The sequence below is a fragment of the Ostrea edulis genome, chromosome 3 (genome assembly GCF_947568905.1).
Source record: "Ostrea edulis chromosome 3, xbOstEdul1.1, whole genome shotgun sequence".
In the NCBI taxonomy this organism is placed as follows: Eukaryota; Metazoa; Mollusca; class Bivalvia; order Ostreida; family Ostreidae; genus Ostrea; species Ostrea edulis.
Genome location: NC_079166.1, coordinates 97,655,395 through 97,672,197, shown reverse-complemented (window position 1 = coordinate 97,672,197; position 16,803 = coordinate 97,655,395). Strand labels below are relative to the sequence as shown.

The 16,803-nt window shown below is 36.9% G+C and overlaps 1 protein-coding gene across 8 annotated transcripts in view; it reads right to left on the bottom strand.

Moving 5' to 3' along the window:
• Positions 1–16,803, bottom strand: part of LOC125677683 (protein mono-ADP-ribosyltransferase PARP4-like) — a 162,474-nt gene that overhangs the window by 83,911 nt on the left and 61,760 nt on the right. For 4 of the 8 annotated variants that reach the window (XM_056159644.1, XM_056159648.1, XM_056159650.1 and 1 more), the window contains exons 25-32: positions 16,685–16,765; positions 16,086–16,214; positions 15,107–15,205; positions 14,094–14,468; positions 10,630–10,692; positions 8,974–9,151; positions 5,266–5,307; positions 5,084–5,155 (exon numbers count right to left, since the gene is read on the bottom strand). In XM_056159644.1, the coding sequence (XP_056015619.1) occupies positions 5,084–5,155; positions 5,266–5,307; positions 8,974–9,151; positions 10,630–10,692; positions 14,094–14,468; positions 15,107–15,205; positions 16,086–16,214; positions 16,685–16,765 (1,039 nt within the window). The remainder of the gene's footprint in view (positions 1–5,083; positions 5,156–5,265; positions 5,308–8,973; positions 9,152–10,629; positions 10,693–14,093; positions 14,469–15,106; positions 15,206–16,085; positions 16,215–16,684; positions 16,766–16,803) is intronic. The other 4 variants (XM_056159647.1, XM_056159649.1, XM_056159645.1 and 1 more) reach the window with 3 other exon arrangements.

The following is a 16,803-nucleotide window of genomic DNA, read 5'->3' as shown; positions in this document are numbered from 1 at the left end:
GCTGCTTTATTGCATTGTCCAATTAAAATTACCTTCGTCAAATGCAGTTATCTCTGATTTTACGCAATTTGTATAGTTTATAGAATTAATCAATCGTTTACATTTGATGTTAGTAGAAAAGGCTACTTTGATGTTGGTAGAGAAGGCTACTTCCTAAGGTGCACTCGGGCTGTTTTCATGTTTGTGAAAAATACATGAATTTGTAGTCTTGTTGTTTGCAGGTGAAGATCGAGAGAGAGAGAAAATACCGTGTGTGATGTTGTTTTTCTGGAATCGACAGAAATGGTTATGAATACGAGTAATAACCATAGTTTCAGTAAATTAATTGTACAATTTTACAATGCATTCCATAGTGTATGTGATAAACATATGAAAATTTAGGGGGTCAGTAAATTCAGACAGTTCACTGGTCCGACTGACCAGCAAGTTTAAATGTTTTCATAAAGACTGTGCACTAAAGTAAACCTGGTTTTGACTACGGAATTTTGATGCTGAATAGATGAAAATGGAATTATTTTGATCAAAAAACAGATTTGAAGAATGAGACAGAATAGATGAAGATGCTTTAACTTTTGTGAAAATCCACATTCTGATCTCCAATCATACATCAGTAATATTTATGGGACTTTTCTTGCATTTATCATTCCAGGGAGAAAGATTTGTTGAATTTTCTTTTCTTAAAAGTTTTAAAAAAACCAACTTGATTGATAACTAAGTTTACAACAAGAGGCCCATGGGCCATATCGCTCACCTGAGTCACCTTGGCTCATATTCAAATATTTTTCCTATATATTCGCATGTAAAACTTTGATCCCTATTGTGGCCCCGACCTACTCCCAGAGGTCAGGATTTTTACAAACTTGAATCTACACTATGTCAGGAAGCTTTCATGTAAATGTAAACTTTTCTGGCTCAGTGATTTTTCAGATGAAGATTCTTAATAATTTATAAGTAAAACTTTGATTCTCTATTGTTGCCTCATCTTACCCACAGGAACCTTGATTTTAACAAACTTGAATTTGCACTATGTCAGGATGGCCCAGTAGTTTTTGAGAAGATTTCCCCATTATATTTGTATGTAAAATTTTGATCCCCTATTCTGGCCCCATCCTAACCCCCAGGGCCATGATTAACAAACTTGAATCTGCACTATGTCAGGAAGCTTTCATGTAAATCTCAACTTTTCTGGCTTAGTGGTTCTTAAGAAGATTTTTAAAGATGTTCCCTATATATTTGTATGTAAAACTTTGATCCCATATAATGGCCCAATCCTACCCCCCAGGGGCCACGATTTTAATAAACTTGAATCTTCACTATGTCAGGAATCTTTCATGTAAAGATCAGCTTTTCTGGCTCAGTGGTTCTTCAGAAGATTTTTAAAGATTTTTTCTATATATTTGTATGTAAAACTTTGATCCCTTGTTGTGACCCCACCTACTCCCGGGGACCATGGTTTTAAAAACTGGAATGTGCACTATGTCAGGAAGCTTTCATGTAAATCTCAGCTCTTCTGGCGCAGTGGTTCTTACGAAGATTATCTTGAAATGATCCCACCCTATTTTTTCTTTGTGGTTATCTCCCCTTTGAAGGGGACATGGCCCTTCATTTGAACAAACTTGAAAGCCCTTCACCCAAGGATGTTTTTGGAAATGTTTGGATTAAATTGGTCCAGTGGTTCTGGAGAAGAAGTCGAAAATGTAAAAAGTTAACAGACGGACAGACAACGGACAACAGGCAATTAGAAAAGCTCACTTGCGCTTTCAGCTCAGATGAGCTAACAAGAGGCCCATGGGCCACATCGCTCACCTGGGTCACCTTGGTCCATATCAGAAGACTTTCCATATATATTTGCATGTAAAACCTTAGTCCCTATTATGGCCCAAACTACCCTTTGCAAACTTGAATCTACACTATGTCAGAAAGCTTTCATGTAAATGTCAACTTCTTTGGCCCAATGGTTCTTGAGAAGAAGATTTTTAAAGCTTTTTCCTATATTTGTATGTAAAACTTTGACACCCCCCCCCCCCACTTGTGGCCCCATCCTACCCCCCGGGGGCCATGATTTGAACAAACTTGAATCTTCACTATGTCAGAAAGTTTTCTTGTAAATATCAGCTTTTCTGACTCAGTGGTTATTGAGAAAAAGATTTTAACTATATATTTGTATGTAAAACTTTGATCCCCCTTGTGGCCTCATCCTACCCCCAGGGGCCATGATTTGAACAAACTTGAATCTGCACTATGTCAAAAAGTTTTCATGTAAAAATCAGCTTTTCTGGCTCAGTGGTTCTTGAGAAGAAGATTTTTCCTATATATTTGTATGTAAAACTTTGATCCCCTATTGTGGCCCCATCTAACCCCTGGGGGCCATGATTTGAACAAACTTAAATCTGCATTATGTCAGGAAGCTTTCATGTAAATCTCAGCTTTTCTGGCTCAGTGGTTCTTGAGAAGAAGATTTTTAAAGTTTTCCCCTATATATTTGTGTGCAAAACTTTGATCCCCCCTTGGGGCCCCATCCTATCCCCGGGGGCCATGATTTGAACAAACTTGAATCTGCACTATGTCAGAAAGTTTTCATGTAAAAATCAGCTTTTCTGGCTCAGTGGTTCTTGAGAAGAAGATTTTTAAAGATTTTTCCTATATATTTGTATGTAAAACTTTGATCCCCTATTGTGGCCCCATCCGACCCCCGGGGGCCATGATTTGAACAAACTTGAATCTGCATTATGTCAGGAAGCTTTCACGTAAATCTCAGCTTTTCTGGCTTAGTGGTTCTTGAGAAGAAGATTTTTAAAGTTTTTCCCTATATATTTGTGTGCAAAACTTTGATCCCCCCTTGGGGCCCCATCCTATCCCCGGGGGCCATGATTTGAACAAACTTGAATCTGCACTATGTCAGAAAGTTTTCATGTAAAAATCAGCTTTTCTGGCTCAGTGGTTCTTGAGAAGAAGATTTTTAAAGTTTTTCCCTATATATTTGTGTGCAAAACTTTGATCCCCCCTTGGGGCCCCATCCTATCCCCGGGGGCCATGATTTGAACAAACTTGAATCTGCACTATGTCAGAAAGTTTTCATGTAAAAATCAGCTTTTCTGGCTCAGTGGTTCTTGAGAAGAAGATTTTTAAAGATTTTTCCTATATATTTGTATGTAAAACTTTGATCCCCTATTGTGGCCCCATCCGACCCCCGGGGGCCATGATTTGAACAAACTTGAATCTGCATTATGTCAGGAAGCTTTCATGTAAATCTCAGCTTTTCTGGCTTAGTGGTTCTTGAGAAGAAGATTTTTAAAGTTTTTCCCTATATATTTGTGTGCAAAACTTTGATCCCACCTTGTGGCCCCATCCTACCACCGGGGGCCATGATTTGAACAAACTTGAATCTGCAATATGTCAGGAAGCTTTCAGGTAAATTTCAGCTCTTCTGGCCCAGTGGTTCTTGAGAAGAAGATTTTTAAATGACCCCACCCTATTTTTGCATTTTTGTGATTATCTCCCCCTTTGAAAGGGACATGGCCCTTCATTTGAACAAACCTGAAAGACCTTCACCCAAGGATGCTTTTGGCCAAGTTAGGTTGAAATTGGCCCAGTGGTTCTGGAGAAGAAGTCGAAAATGTGAAAAGTTTACGGACAGACAGACGGACGCCGGACAAAATGTGATCAGAATAGCTCACTTGAACCTTCGGTTCAGGTGAGCTAAAAATGAATGAGAGCATAACATTCACATATTAAACAAGTTTAGTGTAAAAGATAATATGTTAAACTCTGAATTTGTATGCGATGTTGGTTGTATATTGTTTAACGTCCTGCTCGAGAATATTTTACTCATATGGAGATGTCACCATTCAACGTGAAGGGCTGCAAACAATAGGCCTATGCTCAGCACTTATAGCCTTTGAGCAGGGAGGAATCTTTATGGTGTCACACCTGTTGTGACATGGGGCCTCGCTTTTTGCGGTCTCATTCGAAGGACTGCCCCATTTAGTCGTCTCTTACGACAAGCAAGGGATACTGAGGATCTATTCTAACCCGGATCCCGGGGGAGGGGTACTGAGGATCTATTCTAGCCCGGATCCCCACGGGATTGTATGAGACGTAGTGTATTTCATAACTCAATGAAATATAATAAAAATGAATAAAGCTAAGCATTTCTTAAAACATAAAATTAATGTTAACTTTGATAATCAGTTTGCCATGCATGTAAGTGGAAGGAATCAGCAATTACTTGTAGAGAAACAGTTTTCATTCTGTCTCTTTTTATTATTGGGCTGTAGGATATTTTCTCTCTGTAAATGTGGGTTATATGTTACGGGATTTACCAGCATTCTCTACCGGTTGGGGGGGGGGGGGGGGTGTAGGAGATTTTCTCTCAGTAAATGTGGATTATATGTTACAGGATTTACCAGCATTCTCTATCGGTTGGGAGGGGGGAGGGAGCAGGAGATTTTCTCTCAGTAAATGTGGATTATATGTTACAGGATTTACCAGCATTCTCTACTGGTTGGGAGGGGGAGGGGGGGGTGTAGGAGATTTTCTCTAAGTAAATGTGGATTATATGTTACAGGATTTACCAGCATTCTCTACTGGTTGGGAGGGGGAGGGGGGGGTGTAGGATATTTTCTCTCTGTAAATGTGGGTTATATGTTACGGGATTTACCAGCATTCTCTACCGGTTGGGAGGGGGGGGGGGGGGTGTAGGAGATTTTCTCTCAGTAAATGTGGATTATATGTTACAGGATTTACCAGCATTCTCTACCGGTTGGGAGGGGGGGGGGGGTGCAGGAGATTTTTTCTCAGTAAATGTGGATTATATATTACAGGATTTACCAGCATTCTCTAATGGTTGGGAGGGGGAGGGGGGGGTGTAGGAGATTTTCTCTCAGTAAATGTGGATTATATGTTACAGGATTTACCAGCATTCTCTACTGGTTGGGAGGGGGAGGGGGGGTGTAGGATATTTTCTCTCTGTAAATGTGGGTTATATGTTACGGGATTTACCAGCATTCTCTACCGGTTGGGAGGGGGGGGGGTGTAGGAGATTTTCTCTCAGTAAATGTGGATTATATGTTACAGGATTTACCAGCATTCTGTACTGCCCTCTCTTTAGTTACAGTCACAGTCTTCTTCAATCTTTCTTTTGCCAACATCAAATCTGAATAATCATCCACAAATAAATCATTTGCATTTGGACTAAAAAGATCTATATATCTTATCTTCTTACAGTAACAAACATACACATATAACTTTATCTTGTTACTGTACCTTGAGATGCATCTACCACTCTTCCCAACCGAGGTTTAGATCCTGCAATTAGAACAAAAATAGTTTTGAAATCTAAAAAGTTCTTTGTTTCATTGACAAACCATGCTAAAATATTGGTTTTGGGTTACTGATGTCTATAATGATAACATATTGTCTGCAAGTTTAATAAAACAGATTTTTATATGTTCATTGAGTTAGAATAGATTAAATAATGAAGAGATGGGATTATGTTAGTTTGATGTCTATAATAATAAATCTGATGATGAAGAGATGGGATTCTGCTAGTTTGATGTCACAATGATGAATGTGATGATGAAGAGATGGGATTCTGCTAGTTTGATGTCACAATGATGAATCTGACAATGAAGAAATGGGATTCTGCTAGTTTGATGTCTGTAATGATAAATCTGATGATGAAGAGATGGGATTCTGCTAGTTTGATGTCTACAGTGATGAATTTGGACAATGAAGATAGTGGATTCTGTTAGTTTGATGTCACAATGATGAATCTGATGATGAGGAGATGGGATTCTGCTAGTTTGATGTCACAATGATGAATCTGACAATGAAGAGATGGGATTCTGCTAGTTTGATGTCACAATGATGAATCTGACAATGAAGAGATGGGATTCTGCTAGTTTGATGTCTGTAATGATGAATCTGATGATGAAGAGATGGGATTCTGCTAATTTGATGTCTACAGTGATGAATCTGGACAATGAAGATAGTGGATTCTGCTAGTTTGATGTCAAAATGATGAATTTGATGATGAAGAGATGGGATTCTGTTAGTTTGATATCACAATGATGAATCTGACAATGAAGAAATGGGATTCTGCTAGTTTGATGTCTGTAATGATAAATCTGATGATGAAAAGATGGGATTCTGCTAGTTTGATGTCTACAGTGATAAATCTGGACAATGAAGATAGTGGATTCTGTTAGTTTGATGTCACAATGATGAATCTGATGATGAGGAGATGGGATTCTGCTAGTTTGATGTCACAATGATGAATCTGACAATGAAGAGATGGGATTCTGCTAGTTTGATGTCTATAATAATAAATCTGATGAGGAGGAGATGGGATTCTGCTAGTTTGATGTCACAAAGATGAATCTGACAATGAAGAGATGGGATTCTGCTAGTTTGATGTCACAATGATGAATCTGACAATGAAGAGATGGGATTCTGCTAGTTTGATGTCACAATGATGAATCTGACAATGAAGAGATGGGATTCTGCTAGTTTGATGTCTATAATAATAAATCTGATGATGAAGAGATGGGATTCTGCTAGTTTAATGTCACAATGATGAATCTGACAATGAAGAGATGGGATTCTGCTAGTTTGATGTCTATAATAATAAATCTGATGAGGAGGAGATGGGATTCTGCTAGTTTGATGTCACAATGATGAATCTGACAGTGAAGAGATGGGATTCTGCTAGTTTGATGTCTACAATGATGAATCTGACAATGAAGAGATGGGATTCTGCTACTTTGATGTCACAATGATGAATCTGACAATGAAGAAATCGGATTCTGCTAGTTTGATGTCTGTAATGATGAATCTGATGATGAAGAGATGGGATTCTGCTAGTTTGATGTCACAATGATGAATCTGACAATGAAGAGATGGGATTCTGCTAGTTTGATGTCACAATGATGAATCTGACAATGAAGAGATGGGATTCTGCTAGTTTGATGTCACAATGATGAATCTGACAATGAAGAGATGCGATTCTGCTAGTTTGATATCTATAATAATAAATCTGATGATGAAGAGATGGGATTCTGCTAGTTTAATGTCACAATGATGAATCTGACAATGAAGAGATGGGATTCTGCTAGTTTGATGTCACAATGATGAATCTGACAATGAAGAGATGGGATTCTGCTAGTTTAATGTCTACAATGATGAATCTGACAATGAAGAGATGGGATTCTGCTACTTTGATGTCACAATGATGAATCTGACAATGAAGAAATCGGATTCTGCTAGTTTGATGTCTGTAATGATGAATCTGATGATGAAGAGATGGGATTCTGCTAGTTTGATGTCACAATGATGAATCTGACAATGAAGAGATGGGATTCTGCTAGTTTGATGTCACAATGATGAATCTGACAATGAAGAGATGGGATTCTGCTAGTTTGATGTCTGTAATGATGAATCTGATGATGAAGAGATGGGATTCTGCTAGTTTGATGTCTACAGTGATGAATCTGGACAATGAAGATAGTGGATTCTGTTAGTTTGATGTCACAATGATGAATCTGATAATGAGGAGATGGGATTCTGCTAGTTTGATGTCACAATGATGAATCAGGACTATGAACAGACTCAGACTCAGAAGTTTGATAACCACTAGACCAGACTCAGAAGTTTGATAACCACTAGACCAGACTCAGAAGTTTGATAACCATTAGACCAGACTCAGAAGTTTGATAACCACTAGACCAGACTCAGATGTTTGATAACCACTAGACTAGACTCAGAAGTTTGATAACCACTAGACCAGACTCAGAGGTTTGATAACCACTAGACTAGACTCAGAAGTTTGATAACCACTAGACTAGACTCAGAAGTTTGATAACCACTAGACTCAGAAGTTTGATAACCACTAGACCAGACTCAGAAGTTTGATAACCACTAGACTCAGAAGTTTGATAACCACTAGACTCAGAAGTTTGATAACCACTAGACCAGACTCAGAAGTTTGATAACCACTAGACCAGACTCAGAAGTTTGATAACCACTAAACCAGACTCAGAAGTTTGATAACCACTAGACCAGACTCAGAAGTTTGATAACCTTTAGACTACACTCAGAAGTTTGATAACCACTAGACCAGACTCAGAAGTTTTATAACCACTAGAATAGGCTCAGAAGTTTGATAACCACTAGACTCAGAAGTTTGATAACCACTAGACCAGACTCAGAAGTTTGATAACCATTAGACTAGACTTAGAAGTTTGATAACCACTAGACCAGATTCAGAAGTTTGATAACCACTAGACCAGATTCAGAAGTTTGATAACCACTAGACCAGACTCAGAAGTTTGATAACCACTAGACAAGACTCAGAAGTTTGATAACCACTAGACAAGACTCAGAAGTTTGATAACCACTAGACCAGACTCAGAAGTTTGATAACCACTAGACCAGACTCAGAAGTTTGATAACCACTAAACCAGACTCAGAAGTTTGATAACCACTAGACCAGACTCAGAAGTTTGATAACCTTTAGACTACACTCAGAAGTTTGATAACCACTAGACCAGACTCAGAAGTTTTATAACCACTAGAATAGGCTCAGAAGTTTGATAACCACTAGACTCAGAAGTTTGATAACCACTAGACCAGACTCAGAAGTTTGATAACCATTAGACTAGACTTAGAAGTTTGATAACCACTAGACCAGATTCAGAAGTTTGATAACCACTAGACCAGATTCAGAAGTTTGATAACCACTAGACCAGACTCAGAAGTTTGATAACCACTAGACAAGACTCAGAAGTTTGATAACCACTAGACAAGACTCAGAAGTTTGATAACCACTAGACCAGACTCAGAAGTTTGATAACCACTAGACCAGACTCAGGAGTTTGATAACCACTAGACCAGACTCAGAAGTTTGATAACCTAACATGACCTAACATGAAGTTTATCCAACTTTAATTTTTCAGGAAAGAAGTTGACCCTGACCTGTGACCTTTCCAACATATGCATCTTTCTGTCCCATTCCGACCATCACACCCTGGTGCCGTGGTCGTCCAACCGTGGTCTCAAATTCAGCCTTGGGGGAGAAGTCTCCAGCGAATCCTGCCTTCATAAACAGTGAGCCCATGTCCATCACAATCGGTGCCTCATCTTCATCATCATACTACAATAATAACAATTTCTCACATCAACAGGGGATGCTTACTCCTCCTAGGCACCTGATCCCACCTCTGGTGTGTCCAGGGGCCCGTGTTTGCCCAACTATCTATTTTGTATTGCTTATAGGAGTTCTGAGATTGATCACTGTTCGTTATCTTCACCTTTATAGGAGTTATGAGATTGATCACTGTTCGTTATCTTCACCTTTATAGGAGTTCTGAGATTGATCACTGTTCGTTATCTTCACCTTTATAGGAGTTCTGAGATTGATCACTGTTCGTTATCTTCACATATATAGGAGTTATGAGATTGATCACTGTTCGCTATCTTCACCTTGCATCAGTTAAACATTTTACATTCACTCCTTCTCCCCTTCAACACTTTTACTAAAACGTGAACATAACAAATAGAGATCAATCTCATAACTCCTATAAGGAATACATAATGAAGAGTTGGGCAAACATGGACCCCTGGTGGGATTAGGTTTCTAGGAGGAGTAGGCATCCCGTCAACCGGTCACACCCTGGGCACACCCAAGGTGGGATCAGGTACGTGTCTAGGAGGAGTAAGTCTGCTCCATTCATTGTGGGATCAGGTATGTGTCTAGGAGGAGTAAGCCTGCTCCATTCATTGTGGGATCGGGTACGTGTCTAGGAGGAGTAATCATCCCCTGCTCCATTCATTGTGGGATCGGGTATGTGTCTAGGAGGAGTAATCATCCCCTGCTCCATTCATTGTGCCAGAGAGAAGGGACAGGTATACCATATCATACATTAGTTTCAATTTATTCAATCATTTTGAATCACATTCTATACCGAATCATGTTCATAATGACTTAGAAAGTTGAACCAAGATCAACTCCCAAAGTTCAAAAAGACTAAACATTCAGGAGAAAAGGCTGCTATAAATACCGTAACAAGTTTGATGCAGATTTTATTATTTATATGCCTCAAAGCTTAAAAAACTAATTAACATCTCATTTCATTACATAAAAGAAACTAATGAAAGATGCAGATAACGAACAGTGATCAATCTCATTACTCCCACAAGCAATACTAAATAGAGAGTATGGCAAACACGGACCCCTGGACACACCAGAGGTGGGATCAGGTGCCTAGGAGAAGTAAGCATCCCCTGTCGACCAGTCACACATGCCATGAACCCTGTTTCTTGATCAGGTAAATGGAGTTATCTGTAGTCAAAATTAGTGTGCCAAGAACAGCCTAACAATTGGTATAAAACAAGTCAGACTGTCACAGCATTTGACCCAATGATAGGATGTATTGGCAAACTAGATTGTTATAACGACCATATAATTTGCGAAATGCTGACTTTAAACGAGAATGTTGAAACCCCTGCACCATCAACTTATTTGCCATTAGCCTACCTCGATTTAAAAACTTATCATATCTAGCATATGATATGTTACAGATTTATCTAGCATATGATATATTACAGATATATCTAGCATAAGGTATGTACCTTAAACTCTCCTGATTGTTCCCGTATGCCTAATACACCAAATATTGAATCTCTGATCCCCAGCTATAAACAAAACAGATCATCACATTAAGCAATTAACACATTGATTCCAAAATTAATCATCACTAACAAGTAAATATAGATATCTCAACATAAACTGTCTGACTGAGATTGGTTGTGAATAAAAATCTCTTGAAACACATTATTCTTACTTCTTATCCGTACATTATTCATCACATTACACCTATTCATCACATTACACCTATTCATCACATTATACCTATTCATCACATTGTACCTATTCATCACATTATACTTATTCATCACATTACACCTATTCATCACATTATACCTATTCATCACATTACACCTATTCATCACATTGTACCTATTCATCACATTGATTCCAAAATGAATCATCACTAACAAGTAAATATAGATATCTGAACAAACTGTCTGACTGAGATTGGTTGTGAATAAAAATCTCTTGAAACACATTATTCTTACTTCTTATCCGTACATTATTCATCACATTACACCTATTCATCACATTACACCTATTCATCACATTGTACATATTCATCACATACCTATTCATCACATTGTACCTATTCATCACATTATACTTATTCATCACATTATACCTTTTCATCACATTACACCTATTCATCACATACCTATTCATCACATTGTACCTATTCATCACATTATACCTATTCATCACATTGTACCTTTTCATCACATTGTACCTATTCATCACATTATACCTATTCATCACATTATACCTATTCATCACATTGTACCTTTTCATCACATTGTACCTATTCATCACATTATACCTATTCATCACATTACACCTATTCATCACATTATACCTATTCATCACATTGTACCTATTCATCACATTATATCTATTCATCACATTGTACCTATTCATCACATTATACCTATTCATCACATTACACCTATTCATCACATTACACCTATTCATCACATACTTATTCATCACATTACACCTATTCATCACATTGTACCTATTCATCACATACCTATTCATCACATTGTACCTTTTCATCACATTATACCTATTCATCACATTATACCTATTCATCACATTGTACCTATTCATCACATTATACCTATTCATCACATTATACCTATTCATCACATTGTACCTATTCATCACATTACACCTATTCATCACATTGTACCTATTCATCACATTATATCTATTCATCACATTGTACCTATTCATCACATACATATTCATCAGATTACACCTATTCATCAGATTATATCTATTCATCACATTGCACCTATTCATCACATTATACCTATTCATCACATTACACCTATTCATCACATTATAACTATTCATCACATTGTACCTATTCATCACATTATACCTATTCATCAGATTACACCTATTCATCACATTATAACTATTCATCACATTACACCTATTCATCACATTATACCTATTCATCACATTATACATATTCATCACATTACACCTATTCATCACATACCTATTCATCACATTGTACCTATTCATCACATTATAACTATTCATCACATTACACCTATTCATCACATTATAACTATTCATCACATTATACCTATTCATCACATTATACCTATTCATCACATTATAACTATTCATCACACTGTACCTATTCATCACATTATACATATTCATCAGATTACACCTATTCATCACATTATAACTATTCATCACGTTGTACCTATTCATCACATTATAACTATTCATCACATTACACCTATTCATCACATTATACCTATTCATCACATTATACATATTCATCACATTGTACATATTCATCACATACCTATTCATCACATTGTACCTATTCATCACATACCTATTCATCACATTGTACCTATTCATCACATTATACCTATTCATCACATTGTACATATTCATCACATTGTACCTATTCATCACATTATACCTATTCATCACATTGTACCTATTCATCACATACCTATTCATCACATTGTACCTATTCACCACATACCTATTCATCACATTACACCTATTCATCACATTGTACATATTCATCACATTGTACCTATTCATCACATTATACATATTCATAACATTGCACCTATTCATCACATTATACCTATTCATCACATTACACCTATTCATCACATTATACCTATTCATCACATTACACCTATTCATCACATTATAACTATTCATCACATTACACCTATTCATCACATTATACCTATTCATCACATTATAACTATTCATCACATTACACCTATTCATCACATTATAACTATTCATCACATTGTACCTATTCATCACATACCTATTCATCACATTGTACCTATTCATCACATACCTATTCATCACATTGTACCTATTCATCACAGTATACCTATTCATCACATTGTACATATTCATCACATTGTACCTATTCATCACATTATACCTATTCATCACATTGTACCTATTCATCACATACCTATTCATCACATTGTACCTATTCATCACACACCTATTCATCACATTGTACCTATTCATCAGATTATATCTATTCATCACATTGTACCTATTCATCACATTACATCTATTCATCATTTCTTTGTGTGTGACAGCAAACCTCGGGTTTTAAACACATGACATTCAACGGCTACATCGCAATTACAGGACAACGGCTACATCGCAATTACAGGACAATGATTAGATTAATCTGTGGTGCTAGACAACAAGACAAAGCCACAACTCGCTTCTGGCCAAGCTAAGAATCAAGGATATACCCTCTGTGGAATATGTGTCCAAATATCTTAAAGCCTACAATCTGTCTGCCATCACATGACAGAAATACCAGATGTCTACCCCCAGTGTACTGGGCAGTGTAAAAACCAGGCTCCATGACTACAACTGAGAATAGACTTGGTGGAAAATTAGAAACTGAATGTATCACCACATGTAAAAATCACAAAAATGTTTAATGACATCTTTAATCATATTTGAAAGCTAATCTCAACATGACTTTTGTTAACATCATCAATATTTTATGGATTAGATCTCTTCTAAAATTGTATTTAAGTTTATTCTCAGTTCATGGTCCTAAGCCAGAACCAGAGAGTGTTATCAGTAGGAGCTCCACACAGTCTCAATAACAGCAAGAGATCCAAACTTTCTTTAGACATCATTTGGAGATATAAAAAAAAAAAAACCTCAACCAACAGATACTTCACTCGTGCTTGCTCTTCATAAAATTTTTAAAATTTTAACAAATTTACTAAGAACTATTGACTTAATGTCCAACAAAATACATTGTACATGTAACTATTGACTTTATGTACAACAAAACACATTGTACATGTAACTATTGACTTAATGTACAACAAAATACATTGTACATGTAACTATTGACTTAATGTTCAACAAAATACATCGTACATGAAATAAGACAATATCTCACCGATTTCTTTACCTTCTTCTTTCTGAGACTCTTTCTTCCTTCCTCCTCATACGCACACTCCTCTTCCTCTTCCTCCTCCTCCTCATCTACAGGTGAATCAGCACTCTCCTTTCCCTCATTTTGTTCGCCCATCAGCTCATAAAGTTCATCTAGTAATTCAGTGCCTTCCTCCTCCTCCATGTATGGTGCACTAATCGCGTCACTCACCTCATCAAGTAAAGCAGTCCTGGGGCTGATCATCGCCGACTTCTCCACCCAGTCCCCCTCGGAACATAAATCATACTCTATCTCACACTCCTCCACTGTCGACGCACACTCCTCTTCCTCTTCCTCTCCTAATGAATCGGTACTGGTCTCACTTCCCACACTTGTAGCCTAGAACACAGAAATCCAATATTTACAAAAAATCAAGAATATCACTCAAACAAAAAGCATAGCATGCTGGTGGCATAAGAATACATCTTTTTTTATATTGCAATGTGTTTTATTGTTGTTTACTAAATGAATGGTTTTGTCAATTTTTTTAATAGATTATCATCTGATGCTAAAAACTGTAAAAAAGAAAAGAAAATAAAGAAAAAAGATGGGTTTTCTTTGTAAAGTGTGTTTTGCTATCACTATAAGAGTATGAGTTTTCCAACAACTGTCACTTTGAACAGCAACCATCCCATGGGGATCCGGGTTAGAATAGGTCCTCAGTACCCCTTGCTTGTCGTAAGAGGCGACAAAATTGGGAAGTCTTTTGGATGAGACCATAAAAACTGAGGCCCCCTCTCACAGCAGGTGTGACATGATAAGATCCCTCCCTGCTCAAATGCCATAAGTGCCGAGCATAGGCCTAAATTTTGCAGCCCTTCACCAGCAATGGTGATGTCTCCATATGAATGAAAAATTTTGAGAGGGACTTTAAACAATATAAAAACAATCAATCATTCTCCACAGCAACCGTTTCTCTTCACTGCCGCAACGTTTGATTATACACAGAAAAAGTCAATACAGAATCATATCATCACCTCATCATCGCCGGTCCAGGATAGATATTGCAGCTGATCCACGTCTTCATTTTCAAGCAGGTCCCAGATATCAGGGGCATCTTCAGGAACAACCTCATCCTTCAGAACAAAAAATTGTGTGAGAAATGAGTGACTATTGTACACACTGTTTATATAATCAAAATATTCTAAATAATACGACTTAAAGTGACTCGGTAATGAAACAAATTACCATGGAGTCGTTAGATATAGGCAACCTCATTATCTTGAACTCAATGGGTATTGGAGAGAAAATTTCAAGATATCTGAATGCTCAAGATATCACGGTTAAAATACATAAAGAAAATGCAGATAGGACATACAGCTCACTTTGAGATAGCATGGTATTCAAGATATCGAGGTTTGTGATAGCATGGTATTCGAGATATCAATGTTTGAGATAGCATGGTATTCAAAATATCGAGGTTTGAGATAGCATGGTATTCGAGATATCAATGTTTGAGATAGCATATTATTCGAGATATCAATGTTTGTGATAGCATGGTATTCGAGATATCAATGTTTGAGATGGCATGATACCCAGTAATTAAAATATTGATGTTTGAGATACCAAAGTCCCACATACCGAAGTTCCACTGTATATTCATTATGAAGTTGTGAAATTTATTTTCATAATTAAGATAACGACAATGTGTTACAAAAGATGGTATTTACGTTTCTCACTTTTTTTTATGGAATTTACATTTCTCACTTTTTTTTATGGTATTTACGATTCTCACTTTTTTATAGTATTTACGTTTCTCACTTTTTTATGGTTTTTACGTTTCTCACTTTTTTTATGTATTTACGATTCTCACTTTTTATATGGTATTTACTTCTCACGGTTTTATGATATTTATGTTTCTCGATTTTTTTATGGTATTTACTTCTCACTTTTTTATGGTATTTACTTCTCACTTTTTTTATGGTATTTACTTCTCACTTTTTTTATGGTATTTACCTTCTTGCAATTTTTGATAGTCTTTACCTTCTCTCGCTTTTCGATGGCAACAAAACTGGTGAGTGATGTGACGATCGTGTATTTCTTACTCAGCTCTATCACATACTGCTTCATGTTCATCTTTTTAACCTGAATTTCCAAGAAAACAATAAATCAATTTCATATTGTAATTGAATTTAAATCTTCATTAGAACAAACTTAAATCCCATTCACCATAGGATGATTTGTGCCAAGTTTAATTGAAATTTTTCCAGTGGTTCTGGAGAAGAAAATGAAAATATGAAAAGTTTACGCCGACAACAATGACAACAGACACCAGACAGATGATCAGAAAAGCTCACTCCATCCTTCAGCTCAGATGAGCTTAAAAAGCAATATGCTCTTTAATCAACTAAGTACAAAAAGAAAACTAAATCAAATCTTATTCCAAATGATATCTAAAAGTCATTTGAATTCTTTGTTTTCTAGTTTTAGATGGCTGCTGGGGGAAATTAATCACAGAATCTTCCTAGGTAGCAGTACAACAAGCAATATGTCGTCCATTTTAGTTGTTTATCCAATTTAAAACAAGGATTCATCCAGATATCTCTGCTTTTTACCTCATGTCCTGTTCTGTCAGGGGAGAGTACTCCATCCTCCCAATCCCTGATCACGCCTTTGGCAGTGAGTCTGTGCAACATCTATTGAAAAATACTCAAACCTTCATTGATTGTGAATC